This window comes from Pinus tabuliformis, chromosome 6, assembly GCF_031772625.1.
Source record: "Pinus tabuliformis cultivar Carrire ecotype Pingquan chromosome 6, CPIR1, whole genome shotgun sequence".
NCBI lineage: Eukaryota > Viridiplantae > Streptophyta > Pinopsida > Pinales > Pinaceae > Pinus > Pinus tabuliformis.
Genome location: NC_142292.1, coordinates 1773456993 through 1773473789, shown reverse-complemented (window position 1 = coordinate 1773473789; position 16797 = coordinate 1773456993). Strand labels below are relative to the sequence as shown.

The 16797-nt window shown below is 37.3% G+C and overlaps 1 protein-coding gene across 1 annotated transcript; it reads left to right on the top strand.

Moving 5' to 3' along the window:
- Positions 1-593: 593 nt before the first annotated feature.
- Positions 594-12632, top strand: LOC149266055 (ran-binding protein 1 homolog b-like). The gene is made up of 4 exons (XM_089406993.1): positions 594-760; positions 1884-2035; positions 2197-2322; positions 12418-12632. Exons 1-4 carry the CDS (start codon positions 594-596, stop codon positions 12465-12467), a joined length of 495 nt encoding a protein of 164 aa, XP_089263119.1. The 3' UTR covers positions 12468-12632.
- The last annotated feature ends 4165 nt before the right edge of the window (positions 12633-16797 follow it).

The following is a 16797-nucleotide window of genomic DNA, read 5'->3' as shown; positions in this document are numbered from 1 at the left end:
GAATCAACCACAACAATACTTATTATAATAATTTAAAACCAATATTTCTAATTACTTTTCCATATTTATCTCATTTACAAACCCCTCAACCCCATCCCATTATTATTACAATAAACACAATAATATATCAACGAGGAAAAAGTTCAAAATTGCGAAAACAAAAAACGCACAACAACCTCTGGTCCCAACATGACAACATGAATGAAGTAGGCCTCTCATGTTGGAGATGATTTAGGGGTTATTCCATGGCCTTCTCTCCCTTTGAAACCCCCCAACCATCCCTGTAATAATTTATTATATTATCTTTAACGATGCTACTTTTACTCTCAATCTTTAACAGCTACCGGCCTTGCCTCTTCAAAACCGTTATATAGAGTGTTTTCTCTCCATCGACCTCAAAAACCCTTATATAGAGAGTTTTCTCTCCGTCGACCTCTTTGCCCTTTGCCTTCAAAGCATTTTTGCACAGTTAAATCCTTTGTCCAAAATCCTCAGGGTTTCGCATTCGTGTCTGATATTGGGCGAGTTTCTGGCATATTTTGGATCCATCGATTTCATTCGAGCCCTCCCTCTGTGCACTATCTGGTATTGGGATGGCTGGAACTCAGGAGGATCCTGTTCTTACACGGGCAGTAGATGACGATTCGAGAGAGAACGAGGATGATGCCGGAAACACTGGAGCTCAGGTTGCACCCATTGTTAAGCTTGAGGAGGTTACTGTCAACACGGGCGAAGAAGAGGAGGATGTCCTTCTTGACATGTAAATTTCTTAATCCATGGCTATTTCATGATTTTGTTTTCTCAGTTGAAAGTTGTTTTCATGGCCTCTTCGGTGGCCCTTTTCCTGTGCACATAAATGGGACCTTGACTATAAGGAAGATGCATTTGGGCAGTTATTTACTTCTAATTTTTCTCCTTTTTAGTAAGATCTGTTTTTATCGGGTTCTCGATGTTTTGTTCGCCTGTTGATGATGATCGGATTTGTCATTTCAACGGGGTGCTGAAGAAACTCTATGGTAGATGAATTTAGCGGGCTATGGTTTGTTTTATCGGGTAATTAGGGTTTTGCTTTTCTGTGTATTTTGCGAGTTTCTTGTTGTTTTGATGTCCCATTGATATTTTGATCAACATTTTTTGATCTCATTATGGTCTGTAATAATTATTTTCCTATGTTGATAGGCTGCCGATGAAGATTTTTTCGGGGATGCATTTGATGGTTTATTTGTTATCATTGGGGGTTTTGTATTTTGACGAGTCTTTTTATATTTTGTTGAACTATAGGCCATCCTTTTTTCAATGTCTTTGAAGAATCTATGATGGTTTCTCTGTTATTCTGGCTTAGTGGGGGGTGTGATGGTCATTTGTTATTGTTAAGCATACGGGGTTTCGTATTTTTTGGTTTTTGGATTAGCCATTGAATACTGAATTGGGCCTATTTGATAATCTGTCTTTTGGTTATTGGCATTAGGGTGATTTGTCTTTTTATGTTGTGAGGTGGTATGATTCAGGCATATGTCTGTTTTGGTCTTCTGTCAACTGTTTTCATTGACTTTCTATGATGTTTTGAACAGGCTGTTGATCATTTCTGTACTTTATGGGGATGTATGGGATGAGCATTCTTTTGTTATTAAATAGTTGATGATTTGTATTCTTACATGTTTGATGTTATTATTGAGCTTTTTTGTGGGATCCTTTTCGGTAATGTTAAGGAATATCTCCTGTGTTTTTAATAGGTCGTTGGTAATTTATCTTTGAATGCATTTGATATGGTGGGATATTGCGGACGTTACTTCTAATGGATGCCATGGGCTCTTAAAATGATCCTAATGCAGTTTCATTGTTTATTAATATTCCCATTCTTTTTTATATGTTTGACCCTGCAGGAAGGCGAAGCTGTACAGGTTTGACAAGGATGGGAATCAATGGAAGGAGCGTGGTGTAGGAACAGTAAAGTTTCTTAAGCACAAAGATACTACAAAGGTTCGGCTGGTCATGAGGCAATCTAAGACATTGAAAATATGTGCAAATCATTTAAGTATGTAAATTTGTTTGTTTGCTTTTTTTTTTGTGTAATTTCCCCCCTGAGATTGTAATAGCTTATCTTACGTCCAAGTTTTAAGAGGCTTTCTGTGCCGAGAATTTGTGTTGATCCTTATTATCTGGATTATATTGTTTTTTTTTTTTTTTGCCTTGCAGTTCATTCCCCAATGTCACTTCAGGAGCACGCAGGTAGTGATAAAACTTGGGTCTGGCATGCAACTGATTTCTCAGATGGGGAACTGAAGGAAGAACTCTTCTGCATTCGTCTTGGCTCTGTAGACAGTGAGCACTGTTCTTAGACTCTTCTAATCCTTGTTATGATCTTTTCTTTCTGTCTTCTATTTTTCTTTGATAAAATCAATGTTTGAGTACCTATATTCTTGGATCATTTCATTGAAGGGTTGACTTTGCATATGTTCTTAGGATGCTTTTGTGCAGATTATAGTGGGTTGGTAAGGGATCCCCCTCCCCAAACACCCTATCAGCATAGTTAAGACTTGAGTTTAGGGTGGCTTTAATTATCTCTGGTAATAGCAAATGATACGGAGGATTGTGCATAACCCACCCCCTTTTTGATTCCAATAAGCAGAGGTGGTCACTATGGTAATCCGATTTCAATTTGTAGTTAGAAAATGGGGTCACAACTTTCCATATTTTTTTTTTTGTTTTGTCTTTTTACATCAAACAATAGTATATTTATTAGAACCATAGTCAACTAAACAAACAGGAAACAATTTATTTGACAGGTGGAAGAAGTGATAGGCTTAGAGCAATTGAATTGTAGGCCATGCTTCTTGACAAATTGATGAACATATGTCTCCTTACTTGAGATTTAGGTTGGCACCATGGCACCATCCTGTCCATCATTATACACTAATATTGTCATTATCTTCTTCACTGTGAATGACTGGCCTGTTCCCTGCAAATAGATCTGGGCATAGAGGAGCCAATCCAAGAACAGTAATCTCTAGCACAAGACAATATTAATGATCTAAATACCTAATCCTGAAGCTTGAGTTTGATTTTTCTCTACTGGTTCTGAATCTCTGATTGAGAATCTCCCACTCGTCATTATCAAACCTTCTCCTTCATCATTGGCATCAGCTGCACTGCTGAGGTACTTTGGTTGGTTGTCATTGGACTTGAGAGCTTGAAGTTTCAAATGATTATAGTAACAGACAGCCAAAAAAGCCAGTCCACACCCACTCAAGTTTATGACTGTAACCTTTTCATTTATTACAGACAAAGATTATGTTATGAGCAGCCAGTCCTTGACAAGACCAGCAACATTCATAGTCAAGGCTGAAGTCTTTCCTATCAGAAGAAACACTGCAAGATTAAGAGCCAAGGCACAAGCAAAAATGTCATGTAATCCAAATCAAAGGAAAAGACCCTGATTATCAGAAATGGGTATTCTACTAAGGCCCAGGGGGTGCTGAGAAAAACAAGGCAACAAGGAACAACAAATATGTGATGGGATTCAACTTAATCCCTTTTGATGTTCGTGGAATTTGTATGAGAACCAATTGGGTAGTCTCACATGCAACTACACTTAACTGGAGAATCACCTCCCATGCATTAATCTTGGCCTCCCCATAAGCTGAAATAGTAACTCCAATGGATATGGCCAACATATTGGCCTCGGGCTCACCATTATAAGCTTCTTTCTTCAGGGAAACCACAATCAAATACACAGCAATGGGAATTAGAGCTTTCAGCATTTGAAATAATGATACTGAGAGGAAAACATAGGCAGAAATTGAAAACCAGAGACCTAAAGAATACACTTATCAATACTATGGGTTCAACGAGCTTGAAGACTCTTACAATAGCAACAGCCAGTGTTGAATAGAAGCCCATGTGAATCATGGTGGGACTGATCACACTAAAGTTGTCAAGCAATGGCAACTCCAATGGATATGGCTAACATATTGGCCATGGCCTCACCTTTATAAGATTCTTTCTTCAGGGAACTGCAATCGAATGCATATCAAATGGGCATAAGAGCTTTCAACATTTGAAATATCGATACTTTGAGAGACATGCACCAAGGGATGCATCATTTAGGATTTGTACTCAGTTTAGGTGTCATATTCAAGGGGAAGTTGTTATGCTTTCCACCACTTCATAGATTGTTAGAGTGATGAAACAAAAGAGGCTCCCTCTTGAGGCTAGATTATGTCATTCATATCAGCTGTGTTGTTGATGTCCTAGCTCAGCCAGGTCTTGCCAAAACTCTGTTGAGGTTCAAAATTTATTATAAACTGAAATGTCTTCACAAGAATTGACCTCATAAAATGCCATAATCACAAGATATGCCATACATGGCTGTGATTATGGATCGCAAGACCCTTAGAATTTGAGCAATGAGGCTCGCAACATCACTTATGATTATGCACTCTACAATTCTGTGACCAGCTGAATGTCAAGAAATTGAACCGCGATTTAAATCCTATTTTGTCAGCAATAAGTACTATACTTTGTCTTTATTTAGTGTAGAGAACCAAGCACTTATTCTGCTCATCTATAGAAGGGACAATGGTTGTTTGCCTATGAGGTATAAGGAAATCCTATCAGATGTTTTGTATTTTCGTATGGAATTGAATCATACTCCTGCACACTGTAACATTCATATATATCAACCTGTAGAGGCTTTAATAACACCTGGTATTCTGGTTAGTGATTTTATTGGACCTCATGTGCATATCCTACATGCACAGGATGGACTATTCATATGTTACAGGGTATTATTCTTATTATTTAGGGTGCACATCTTCAGGTGATCAAGAACGATTACTAGAACAGTCAGTTAATTCTGCAATTTAAAGGATGAAAAAGGAGGTTATAGGAGTCTAGTTTTGGTTCTCATCCACAATGTCACACTAGTCTGCCTGGGCATGGTTCTCATGGTTTAATAGTGACATGAGGAGTCATAATACCACAGATCACTAAACACGAACAGCTAAGGTAGCCCAAGGACAATAGCCATCTTTACACATTAATTAACAGGTCTTACATTAATTATCCTAGGGGGTTTTAATACTTCCAAATGCTTAAAAAACAGTTAGCAGAGCATTCACATTACACATTCCAGCAATCTTTTCTATAAACCAACCAAATGCAGTCAGGAGAGCCCTCCTTTTAAACTATACAACCTTATTGTTAGTATGATCAACCTTATTTTAATATATAGTGTGACAAACCGTATGTGACAGGCAGGTGGAAAACTTTTCTCGCAATTGACTAAGCGACGTCCTGCGAGCCAGACTTGAGACGGAAACCCTCGTCAGAAGTATATGCTTGGCTCTTTTCCAAACAAATGAAGAGTCAATGAGGTTTTGTGTAATCACTTCTGGTATCGTATTGGGTTAACCCACCCCCTTTTTTATTCCAATAATCAGAGGTGGTCACTGTGGTAATCCGATTTCAATTTGTAGTTAGAAAATGGGGTCACAACTTTCCATATTTTTTGTTTTGTTTTGTCTATTTACATCAAACAATAGTATATTTATTAGAACCATAGTCAACTAAACAAACAGGAAACAATTTATTTGACAGGTGGAAGAAGTGACAGGCTTAGAGCAATTGAATTGTAGGCCATGCTTCTTGACAAATTGATGAACAGATGTCTCCTTACTTGAGATTTAGGTTGGCACCATGGCACCATCCTGTCCATCATTATACACTAATCTTGTCATTATCTTCTTCACTGTGAATGACTGGCCTGTTCCCTGCAAATAGCACCAATTCACTCTCTACCCATAGCTTGTAGTTGGGAACATCTACCTAGGACAATATCAAATTCACTCTCTACCCATAGCTATGGGTAGAGACCACATCGCTAGACAAAAGCAACAATTGTAATACAAATGTATGTGGTGTTTCTATTTGAGATAACAAAACACTAGAGAATCCCAAGAGTTTTCAATCAAGCCAACTCAAATCATTAGTAGGAGATTCATCCTCCAAGACCCAATGAAAGACTAGATCAACCTTATCAAATAAAATTGGATCTAGATCCTTTGCCTACAATTGTTTTGTGAGCATCCAAATGTTGTAGTTGATGAAGACCAACTTCCCCAGTTGCTCATGCTCCAACATACTGCACTTTTTGCTCATATCCCTGTGCAAAACCCATTTTTTATAACAAACAACAAACCCCTTCAACGTCATTTGCATATAGGATTTTATATCAGCTGGGGAGAGAACTATGTTTTTGTCTTTTATAACAATCTCAAGATCACTCTCCATGAATTCAAAGACAATATGTAAATTCTGTTTGTGTGGATATGCATCTATTATTTGAATTATAATTGGATGCGAAAGCTCCTTCAATAATTTGATTTCTCTTAAAGCAGTTACATTAACACCTTCTTTGGCTTTACCCAGATGGATTTTCTTTACTGCCACAGTTTTGTTTGTCACAGTCTTTCAAAACAGTTTTAATCCAGAACTAGTTGTCTTTTTTTCTAGTTCTTGATATTTGTATGGGTTCCATAGGGTGGCAAGGCCTCTTGAGTCCCCTCTCGCACTGACTATTGCACCTTTGCTGCTGGCCCAACAAATTTGCTTGGCTTTTTCAAATTCATTTGCATCCATCTTTGTTTCATGAAGGAATAAAATGCCTGCTTTCTCAGTCCTTATTATATCCTTTACTGCCAGGGTTTTGATGGTGTTCCCCAAACCTCTTATATTCGAAGAAATTATTTTTATTGAGAGGTGCGTAGAAATGCTTCCTTCTTCTTGTCCCTGTATTTCATTGATTCCTTTCTGGCATTCTGCTGGTTTTTTGTGTTGCTGTTCTAATGTTTTCTGCTTGCCTAATATTTTCTCAATGGCAGTGGCGTCATCTCTTTTCTCCTTGTGAGGTTTTCTTCCCATTTTTTTGAATCCCTTTTCAACATGCTCAAGATGTTCCCCATCAGCCCAGGAGTCTGATTTCTTCTACTTGCAGGAGGCGTTGATGTTCCTATTAGGATGAGGAACAGGAGACCCTTCGTTGTTAATAGGTTCAACTAGCGAGGTCTTCTCAATGAGAGATGAGTTAGCAGGGTCATGGGGTGAGGGGTCTGTGTTGTCCACTGAAGGTTTTTCTTTTTTATTGGAGAGGAAGATATGACAGGAGAGGTTTAAAGACTAACTAAATCAACAGGAGGGTCATCTGCTTCAGGGCAAACAGATTCTGTTGTTTGGTTACCATGTCAGGAAGGGTAGTGAAAGGGTCAAAAGGGTTAGAAGGAGTGGTAGTTACAACCTCTTTCCTGAACGAAGATCCAGCTTTGACATGCCTTGCACATGTTTTCTTAGGGACATGACATTCTCCTGAGGGACTTACAACAGAGGTTTTGGACTTGCAATCATTGGCAAAGCGACCATATTCGTGACAAAGCTTGCACTTGTAATGGATCTGTTGATAATCCAGAGTCTGATCATGGATTCAGTCTCCATTTTTGAGGATTATTTTCTCTGGAAGAGCTTGTTCTAGATAAACTTCAACACAAATACAAGGACAAACATATTGTTTATGCTTCAGTTCAGAACTATCTAGAAACTTTCCAAGAGAGTTTCCTATGTAGATGGGGCTGTCAGTCTCCCAGCAAGGAAGAGGAAGACAAGGAAGTCAGACCCAGATAGGGTAAGGGTTGTGACTCGAATTTTTTCTGAAGGAAGCTCCGTGGTAGGAGCATTATCAACTTTCTTTACAAATTTTGAGGAGAGGGAGGAACTGGTTTTGACTTTTTACCCCAACCACTAATTAAGGTGCTGAAAGTTGAGTCTGCTTGGAAACCTCCAGAACCCGATGATATTTCTTCTAACGTTGTTGGGTTATTCGATTGCGTATCTCGTACAAAGCGAGGAAGACAAGATTCGATTTTTTGAAGTGCGGGAGCAGTTGCAGAGCCCTTGGAGACAAAGCTTGAAAAAATTGAAATAGAGGCCTGTGTAGATAGTTAATCATTGAAATTTCTTAGTTTTATTGGCCGATCAGATGATTTGGCAGTGGACTGGATCTGTTTTTCCTTGTATTGTTGGTGAGATTTGTATATCTGGGAGAAGTGGTTGCTGATTTGGTGATTCAAGAAGAAATTGATAGATTTCTGAGTGTTTTGCCATAGAGATTGGGTAGATTAATCAGAAATCCATATTCATGTGTTTCACTGTTGATTTTGTGTAGATTTATCAAAATCTGTGGGATTTTTGACTGTTTAAGAGCAGATTTTTGGAAATGTTTGTGTTTTTTCTTGTTTGAGGGCAATTTTTTTACAAATCTATGTGATACGTGGCTGCCTACTGGTGTTGAGAGCCCATATACAATGTTTTGTCCTCAAGATTGTAGAGTGAGGGAGGGAGGAAAGTCTATTTTGAATTTTCAGCATTTTACTATGTTTCAGTGTCTATTTCTGCATTTATGACATGTATCACTCGCCTTTTTACCCAACATCATGTTGTAAGGTAGCCATGGAATTTTTGGCAAATGCTACATGCATGTGTAAGCAACATATGTTTGTCATATTTGAGTAGAGGTGCTTGGTTGATATTGTCCTAGGGAGATGTTCCCAACTGCAAATAGCACCAATTCCATTTCCTGAGGCATCACATTCCAAAATAAAGGTTTTTGTCAATTTTGGCATAGCTAAGGCCAATGCTTGGCACATTACCTCTTTAAGATGTTCAAAGGACTTCATTGCTTCTGGAGTCCATGAAAATGCATCTTTCTTCAATAATGTTGTACAAGTGCTTCTATTCTCCCATAATTCTTAACAAACCTGCAATAATACCCTGTCAACCCGAGAAATTCTCGAAAGCTTGAGTTTGATTTTTCTCTACTGATTCTGAATCTCTGATTGAGAATCTCCCACTCATCATTATCAAACCTTCTCCTTCATCATTGGCATCAGCTGCACTGCTGAGGTACTTTGGTTGGTTGTCATTGGACTTGAGAGCTTGAAGTTTCAGATGATTATAGTAACAGACAGCCAGAAAAGCCAGTCCACACCCACTCAAGTTTATGACTGTAACCTTTTCATTTATTACAGACAAAGATTATGTTATGAGCAGCCAGTCCTTGACAAGACCAGCAACATTCATAGTCAAGGCTGAAGTCTTTCCTATCAGAAGAAACACTGCAAGATTAAGAGCCAAGGCACAAGCAAAAATGTCATGTAATCCAAATCAAAGGAAGAGACCCTGATTATCAGAAATGGGTATTCTACTAAGGCCCAGGGGGTGCTGAGAAAAACAAGGCAACAAGGAGCAACAAAGATGTGATGGGATTCAACTTAATCCCTTTTGATGTTCGTGGAATTTGTATGAGAACCAATTGGGTAGTCTCACATGCAACTACACTTAACTGGAGAATCACCTCCCATGCATTCATCTTGGCCTCCCCATAAGCTGAAATAGTAACTCCAATGGATATGGCCAACATATTGGCCTCGGGCTCACCTTTATGAGCTTCTTTCTTCAGGGAAACCACAATCAAATACACAACAATGGGAATTAGAGCTTTCAGCATTTGAAATAATGATACTGAGAGGAAAACATAGGCAGAATTTGAAAACCAGAGACCCAAAGAATACACTTATCAATACTTTGGGTTCAATGAGCTTGAAGAGTCTTACAATAGCAACAACCAGTGTTGAGTAGAAGCCCATGTGAATCATGGTGGGACTGATCACACTAAAGTTGTCAAGCAATGGCAACTCCAATGGATATGGCTAACATATTGGCCATGGCCTCACCTTTATAAGATTCTTTCTTCAGGGGAACTGCAATGAAATGCATATCAAATGGGCACAAGAGCTTTCAACATTTGAAATATCGATACTTTGAGAGACATGCACCAAGGGCTGCATCATTTAGGATTTGTACTCAGTTTAGGTGTCATATTCAAGGGGAAGTTGTTATGATTTCCACCACTTCATAGATTGTTAGAGTGATGAAACAAAAGAGGCTCCCTCTTGAGGCTATATTATGTCATTCATATCAGCTGTGTTGTTGATGTCCTAGCTCAGCCAGGTCTTGCCAAAACTCTGTTGAGGTTCAAAATTTATTATAAACTGAAATGTCTTCACAAGAATTGACCTCATAAAATGCCATAATCACAAGATATGCCATACATGGCTGTGATTATGGCTCGCAAGACCCTTAGACTTTGAGCAATGAGGCTCGCAACATCACTTATGATTATGCACTCTACAATTCTGTGACTAGCTGAATGTCAAGTAATTGAACCACGATTTAAATCCTATTTTGTCAGCAATAAGTACTATACTTTGTCTTTATTTAGCGTAGAGAACCAAGCACTTATTCTGCTCATCTATAGAAGGGACAATGGTTGTTTGCCTATGAGGTATAAGGAAATCCTATCAGATGTTTTGTATTTTCGTATGGAATTGAATCATACTCCTGCACACTGTAACATTCATATATATCAACCTGTAGAGGCTTTAATAACACCTGGTATTCTGGTTAGTGATTTTATTGGACCTCATGTGCATATCCTACATGCACAGGATGGACTATTCATATGTTACAGGGTATTATTCTTATTATTTAGGGTGCACATGTTCAGGTGATCAAGAACGATTACTAGAACAGTCAGTTAATTCTGCAATTTAAAGGATGAAAAAGGAGGTTATAGGAGTCTAGTTTTGGTTCTCATACACAATGTCACACTAGTATGCCTGGGCATGGTTCTCATGGTTTAATAGTGACTTGAGGAGTCATAATACCACAGATCACTAAACACGAACAGCTAAGGTAGCCCAAGGACAATAGCCATCTTTACACATTAATTAACAGGTCTTACATTAATTATCCTAGGGGTTTTTAATACTTCCAAATGCTTAAAAAACAGTTAGCAGAGCATTCACATTACACATTCCAGCAATCTTTTCTATAAAACAACCAAATGTAGTGAGGAGAGCCCTCCTTTTAAACTATACAACCTTATTGTTAGTATGATCAACCTTATTTTAATATATAGTGTGACAAACCGTATGTGACAGGCAGGTGGAAAACTTTTCTCGCAATTGACTAAGCGACGTCCTGCGAGCCAGACTTGAGACGGAAACCCTCGTCAGAAGTATATGCTTGGCTCTTTTCAAAACAAATGAAGAGTCATTCAGGTTTTGTGTAATCGCTTCTGGTATCGTATTGGGTTATTGTTAGAAGCGATAATTGGATTCGGATTCTCATCGAGTGAGTTGTTCTGCTTTCTCAATTTGAGAGGGTTTGTTTGGAGGGAAAAACGAAAGAGGACATACAAGAATAGTGAGGGGAAAGATGCAGAGGAAGAGGATTGAGAACATCGCCAGCAGGCAGGCTACATTTTCCAAACGTAGGTGGATTGCTGAAGAAAGCTTACGAGCTCTTGGTGCTCTGCACTGTAGAAGTTGAACTTGTGATTTTCTCCCCAGCAGGAAAGCTCTGTGAACTATTTTTTAGTGCAAATCCAACTATTTTGATTCTAATAATCATGGCTATGCAAACCTCATGAGATTCTTACTAATAACCCCGGTGGTGCAAGCCCTAGTAAGCTCGATGTTGAAAAACTTAGTGTAAAACCTCCAAATCGGTGGTTTTGTTTTAGTGCTTATTGGAGAGTATATAAAAAATTTCACTCCTTTTTATGAGATATGGGAGGAAAACATGTTAAAGATTTTTAATAAATATAAAATTTCCAAAATGATGCTAGTTACGTGTGATTCTTTTTTCATTGTTTGTGATTATGAAAAATGAAACTCAATGTTTTTTCATTAGTGCACACATATTTCATTATATAATTGCATATAGAAAAATCATTCCAGAGCCGATAACAATAAAAGTGAAGAATTTATGGTCCAACGTTATATTTAAGGGAGATGTTTAAGGATGACGTTTGAATTTTGTTTTTCATTTTAAGACATTTGGAGCAAATATTAGGAAGGACTTTGAGAAAGGATTGTCCTTGATTTTCGAAAATGGAGTTGTTCCTTTCCAGCCATATGCCCCAAGTGACCATCAAAGGGAGAGCTCATATGTTTTTTGGATGTTTTCTTTATAGCCATTTTTTTACACATATCCATAGAGTCCCCATGCCATTGATGTGAATTACTTGTTCGGTTTTTTTTAACCAAAATTTTTAACCAAACAAGAAAAATTAAAAAAATGCCTCAAGATCAAAGACTGAAACAAAGACCTATTGACATACCTTTTAAAGTATGGAAAGAACTTGTAAAATCATATGAGAAGTTGGATGCACAAAGAAAAGCCGGAAATGAGAGCATTCAGGTATTGAATTTTTCATTAAACATTATTTAGAATGTATTAATACTTATAAGTATCTTAGACATGTATTTGTGTGAAAATAAATTGAATTGGTTTATGTTTAAGGACAAGGCATCCAAGGCGAGGTTAACCAAGACAAAAGTCACTCATCGTAGTGGCTAGAAAGGTTTAAAAGCACTGATAACAACCTTTGTAAGTATATTAAACATGTGATATTTTTTTAATAAATTTTGTACTAGAAGAAAGTCATTGTTATCTAATTTCTCCCTATTTACTGATTGATAGGAACTAAAATATGGAAGACCTCCAAATCATTTGGAAAAGGAGGTGTTGTAGCAAAAGAGATGGGTTGAATTTGTTGTATTTTCATTTATTTTTTAGTACTATTAGATATTATATCTTACCTCATTTTATGGTTAACATTGTATAACAAAAACATGCGTTGTGTTATGTAATTAATACTAACATGTAATATTGATTTTTTTTGTCAGAATGCTATAGGTAATGATTGCCAAGACGATGATCCAAATTATGTTCAACATATATCAGGAGATGATGAGGATGAGGATGAGGATGATGGTGGTGAAGGAGGAGATGATGATGATAGTTGCGGTGTTGGTGATGATGTGGATCAGAGTAATGAGGATTGTCAAGATGATCATGAGGATGATCTTGGTGGTGGTAGCTAGGCATGCACATGCATTGTTTTTTATGAAGAAATTATTGTGTAGAATGACATTGCTATGTTTAGATGGGTGTTGTGAATTTACCCTATATCAATGAGACATTTTGATTTTGTAATCATACGATGAGTTTGATTTATGTATGTTGTTAATTTATCGTAGAATAACGATATTCATGAAATATTTTGATTTGTTAATCATATTTGAATTTTACTTGTTTTGATTAAAAATAATACTGATTTTATTAGTATTATGTTGCTATTTTATACATGTTTTGAAAATTGTTAATGACACATTGTTATTTTTTTGGATGGATGTTGTCAATTTCTCTTAAATTTCTTTATAAATGATTTTGAATTGTGATATCTGCTTTAATGATATTTAGAAACTATCATATATTTCACTATGAATCTATAAAGGGGGTCATATATGTAAAGAAAAATATACTCTATATAAGAAGTCAAATGCGGATGTAACCATGGATGCAAAATTGAAAGTAAAATTGGATGTTAAACTAGGAATTAATACAAAATGCAAACAATTGACATACAAAGTGTTTTAAATTAGAAGTGAAAAATTGTGCAATAGTTGACACAAAGAAGGGAACAAAACATGGCATACAAAAGGATATCAAATTGGGCAAAAACAAGGACACACAAATGGGCACCAAATTAGATGCAAAAAAAGACAACAACTACATGTAAAATAAGATACAAAGTTGAGCGTTAAAAAGAAGCAAAAAACGTTACAAATTAATATGCCAAATGATGATGCAAATAATGGTGTAAATTTGGGATGCAAACTTGGGTGCAAAAAAGGAAAAAAAAAGATGTAAGAAAAGACATAAAACAAGATGCAAAATGGGGCTGAATAAAGGTGAAACCAAGGATGTCATATTGGATGTAAAAAATTATTCCTAATCACATGCAAATTTAGGCTCGAACTCAGACACAAAATTATATGAAAATGTGGACACAAAATGAGGCAAAAAAAGATGCAAATTTGGATGGTGAAAACGATGTAAAACTAGACACCAAAAAAATGCAAAATTGGATGAAAAAGTCGGTGTAAATAATGGTGCAACATTCGACACAAGTAGACACAAAAAAATGGTGCAAAAAGGGGCATAAAATAGCTTAAAATTGGATACAAAACTTGGTGCAAAAACAAATACAAAAGTAGACGTAAAAAATGGCTCTAAATTGAATGTACCATTAGATACAAAATAAGATGCAAAGGTGGACACAACACATGACTCAACATAAGATGCAAATATAAATGAAAATTTGGATGCTCAAAATGATGTAACATTAGATGCAAGAGATGGTGTTAAAAATGATGCAAAATTGGATGAAACAAATGACGTAAAATATGGTGCAAAATGAGATGGGAAAAATGGAGACAAATCAAACGTGAATGTGGATGTAAAAAATGGTCCAAAGAAAGATGCAAAAATGGGCACAAAAATGGATGCAAAATTTGGTGCTAAATCAAATTCAACACATGGTGCAAAGATAGGAACCAAAGCTGGTGCAAAAATAGAAGCAAAAACTAGTGTAAGACTAGATACAAAACCTGGCGTAAGACTAGATGCAAAAACTAACACAAAATGGATGCATAAAAAGACGTTAAATTGGATTCAAAATACAGTGTAAACTTGATGCAAATGATGGTGCAAAAATGGAAGCAAAGAATGACACAAAATAGGAAGCAAAAGAGAATGAAAAATAGATGCAAAAAATGACACAAAACTAGAAGCAAAACCTGTCATAAAATAAGATGAAAACTTTGGTTCAAAATTTGATGCAAAAAATGATGCAAAATCTAGCGTGAAAAAGGATGCAAAATCAGGTGCAAAAAAGGACGCTTTAAAAATTAAACAATAGAGCCAGATTTAGCGCCAGGTTGCTCATCACAATTACAAAAAAGATGCACTAAAATCTGGCGCTAAATCTGGCGCAAATCGCTGGTTTTGTTGTAGCATGTGGTTGTCCTTCTACCCTTTTTTCAAGTTTTTTGGTCTCCTGTAGAATAGTCTGTGCCTCATGTAGAATTGTTTTTGAGTCCTGTAGTTCTACTTTTTCTTTCCATGAGGGAGATCTAGGAGTCCCCCTTTCATAAGTAATAGGTCCCTTGGAAGGGGATTCTTTTCCTTGGGCAGAGGGCGAATCTTCAATAACAATAGGCACTTTAGAAGAAGGCTAGGGTTTCCCTATTTTGATCCTTGTGCTCTTCATAGCCCTCAAATACATTGAAGTTTGTCTCTTCCTCTTTTGTTTTGGTTTAATTGGGGTGTTGAGGGCATTGAGAGTAGTTGTTGCCTCTCTTTCTAGGGTTTCAGGAGACACTTCTGTGTTTTCTGCCCCTTTTCATCCTTTTGTCTTTATTTCTGTCTATGTTTTCTCCTTCTCTCTTTTGGTTTCTTTCTTCTTCCCTTCTTGTTCCTCTAAATCACCAGTTTCTTCTCCCTCTCCCTCTTGCTGCTCTTCCTCCTCACTACTAGTGGGGCTAATATCATAGTTCAAGGCCTTTATGTCATCTTCAGCAGTCATGTTTCAAAAAATTTCCCATGCTATGGGGATTGTAAATGTATGCAGGGCTTCTTCCACTGAAATTTTGATTAACCCATGGTGAGCTAGCTGGTCTAAATTTCCTGCTTTTACTTTAATACTGGAGTCAATGAAGGACTGCAGGAGGAAGTAAGGGGTGTTGAGCTTTTGAGGGGCTGGAGTTTCCATGCCATACCATAATTCATGCATGATTATAAAGTGGTAACCATAGACAATGCTATACCTTCCCTCACAGGAAATATACTTGATTATCTGATAGCTAACTTCATCCCAAGGGTATGGTATGTTAGCCCTTCTTATGATATTCTTATCTTCTATAGGGTTTTCATTGTTTTTGAAAAAGTTCTTCTTAGCAGCCTGGCCAATTGGTTTTTCATCCTTACTCCAAGGCAACCCAAGAGGAAGGGTAGTGACCCTATTGATAAATTCAGGGGTTAACTCCATGGAAAGGCCTCTAAAAGTTACAGTGAAATGTGTTCTAGAGTGAGGTATCAATGAGTGGGAAAATTCCTGAGAAATTTCCTTGTCAAACCCTCAAAATTTCTCAAAAAAGTTCATCCAGATGGCTCTTGTGAATATGTCCACTACTTGGGGGTGTGCATGGAGCCTGGAGGAGTTGTTTGGCTCCTTCCTCATGAAACCTCCTGTCATTTTGTCTATGTTTCCTTGGAAAACCAACTATGGAAATGGGGAGAATAATTTTTTTTACAAGAGAAACAGAGAGACAGAGACTGTGTTTTTTTAAGAAAGAAGCAACAATTCTTTTATGGAATTCCTCCACCCAACAGTTCTATTTTCTCCTCAAAAACTAAACCACTGTTAGCATATTTTGATATTCAATGGAGGCATGCCAAGAACCTACCTCTGCAACCCAAGAATTGTGCTAAAAACTGTGTTTTTCCTCTCCAAAATAGCTTACTGGCCCTCCTATAGAACACTGCGAGCCCTCCTGTAGGTTCTCCTATAGAACCTATAAGTGCTCCTGCAAAATGACGAGAGCAGGGATATTGGAGAGATCAGCGAAGAATGATGGGTATGAGGCTTATAGGGGCACGAGAAGGTAGTAGGAGTGGAGTTTCGAGGAGAGAATGAAGGAGAAAGGTGGTGAGAGTGCTTCGGCAAGGAGTACTTATGTCTTTTTATGGATATTTCCGATGATGGAGGGTGAGCTAGCCAAGTGTACGTTGGCCCCATTCATACCGTTGATCCCCACTGCATTATCATCATTTCCC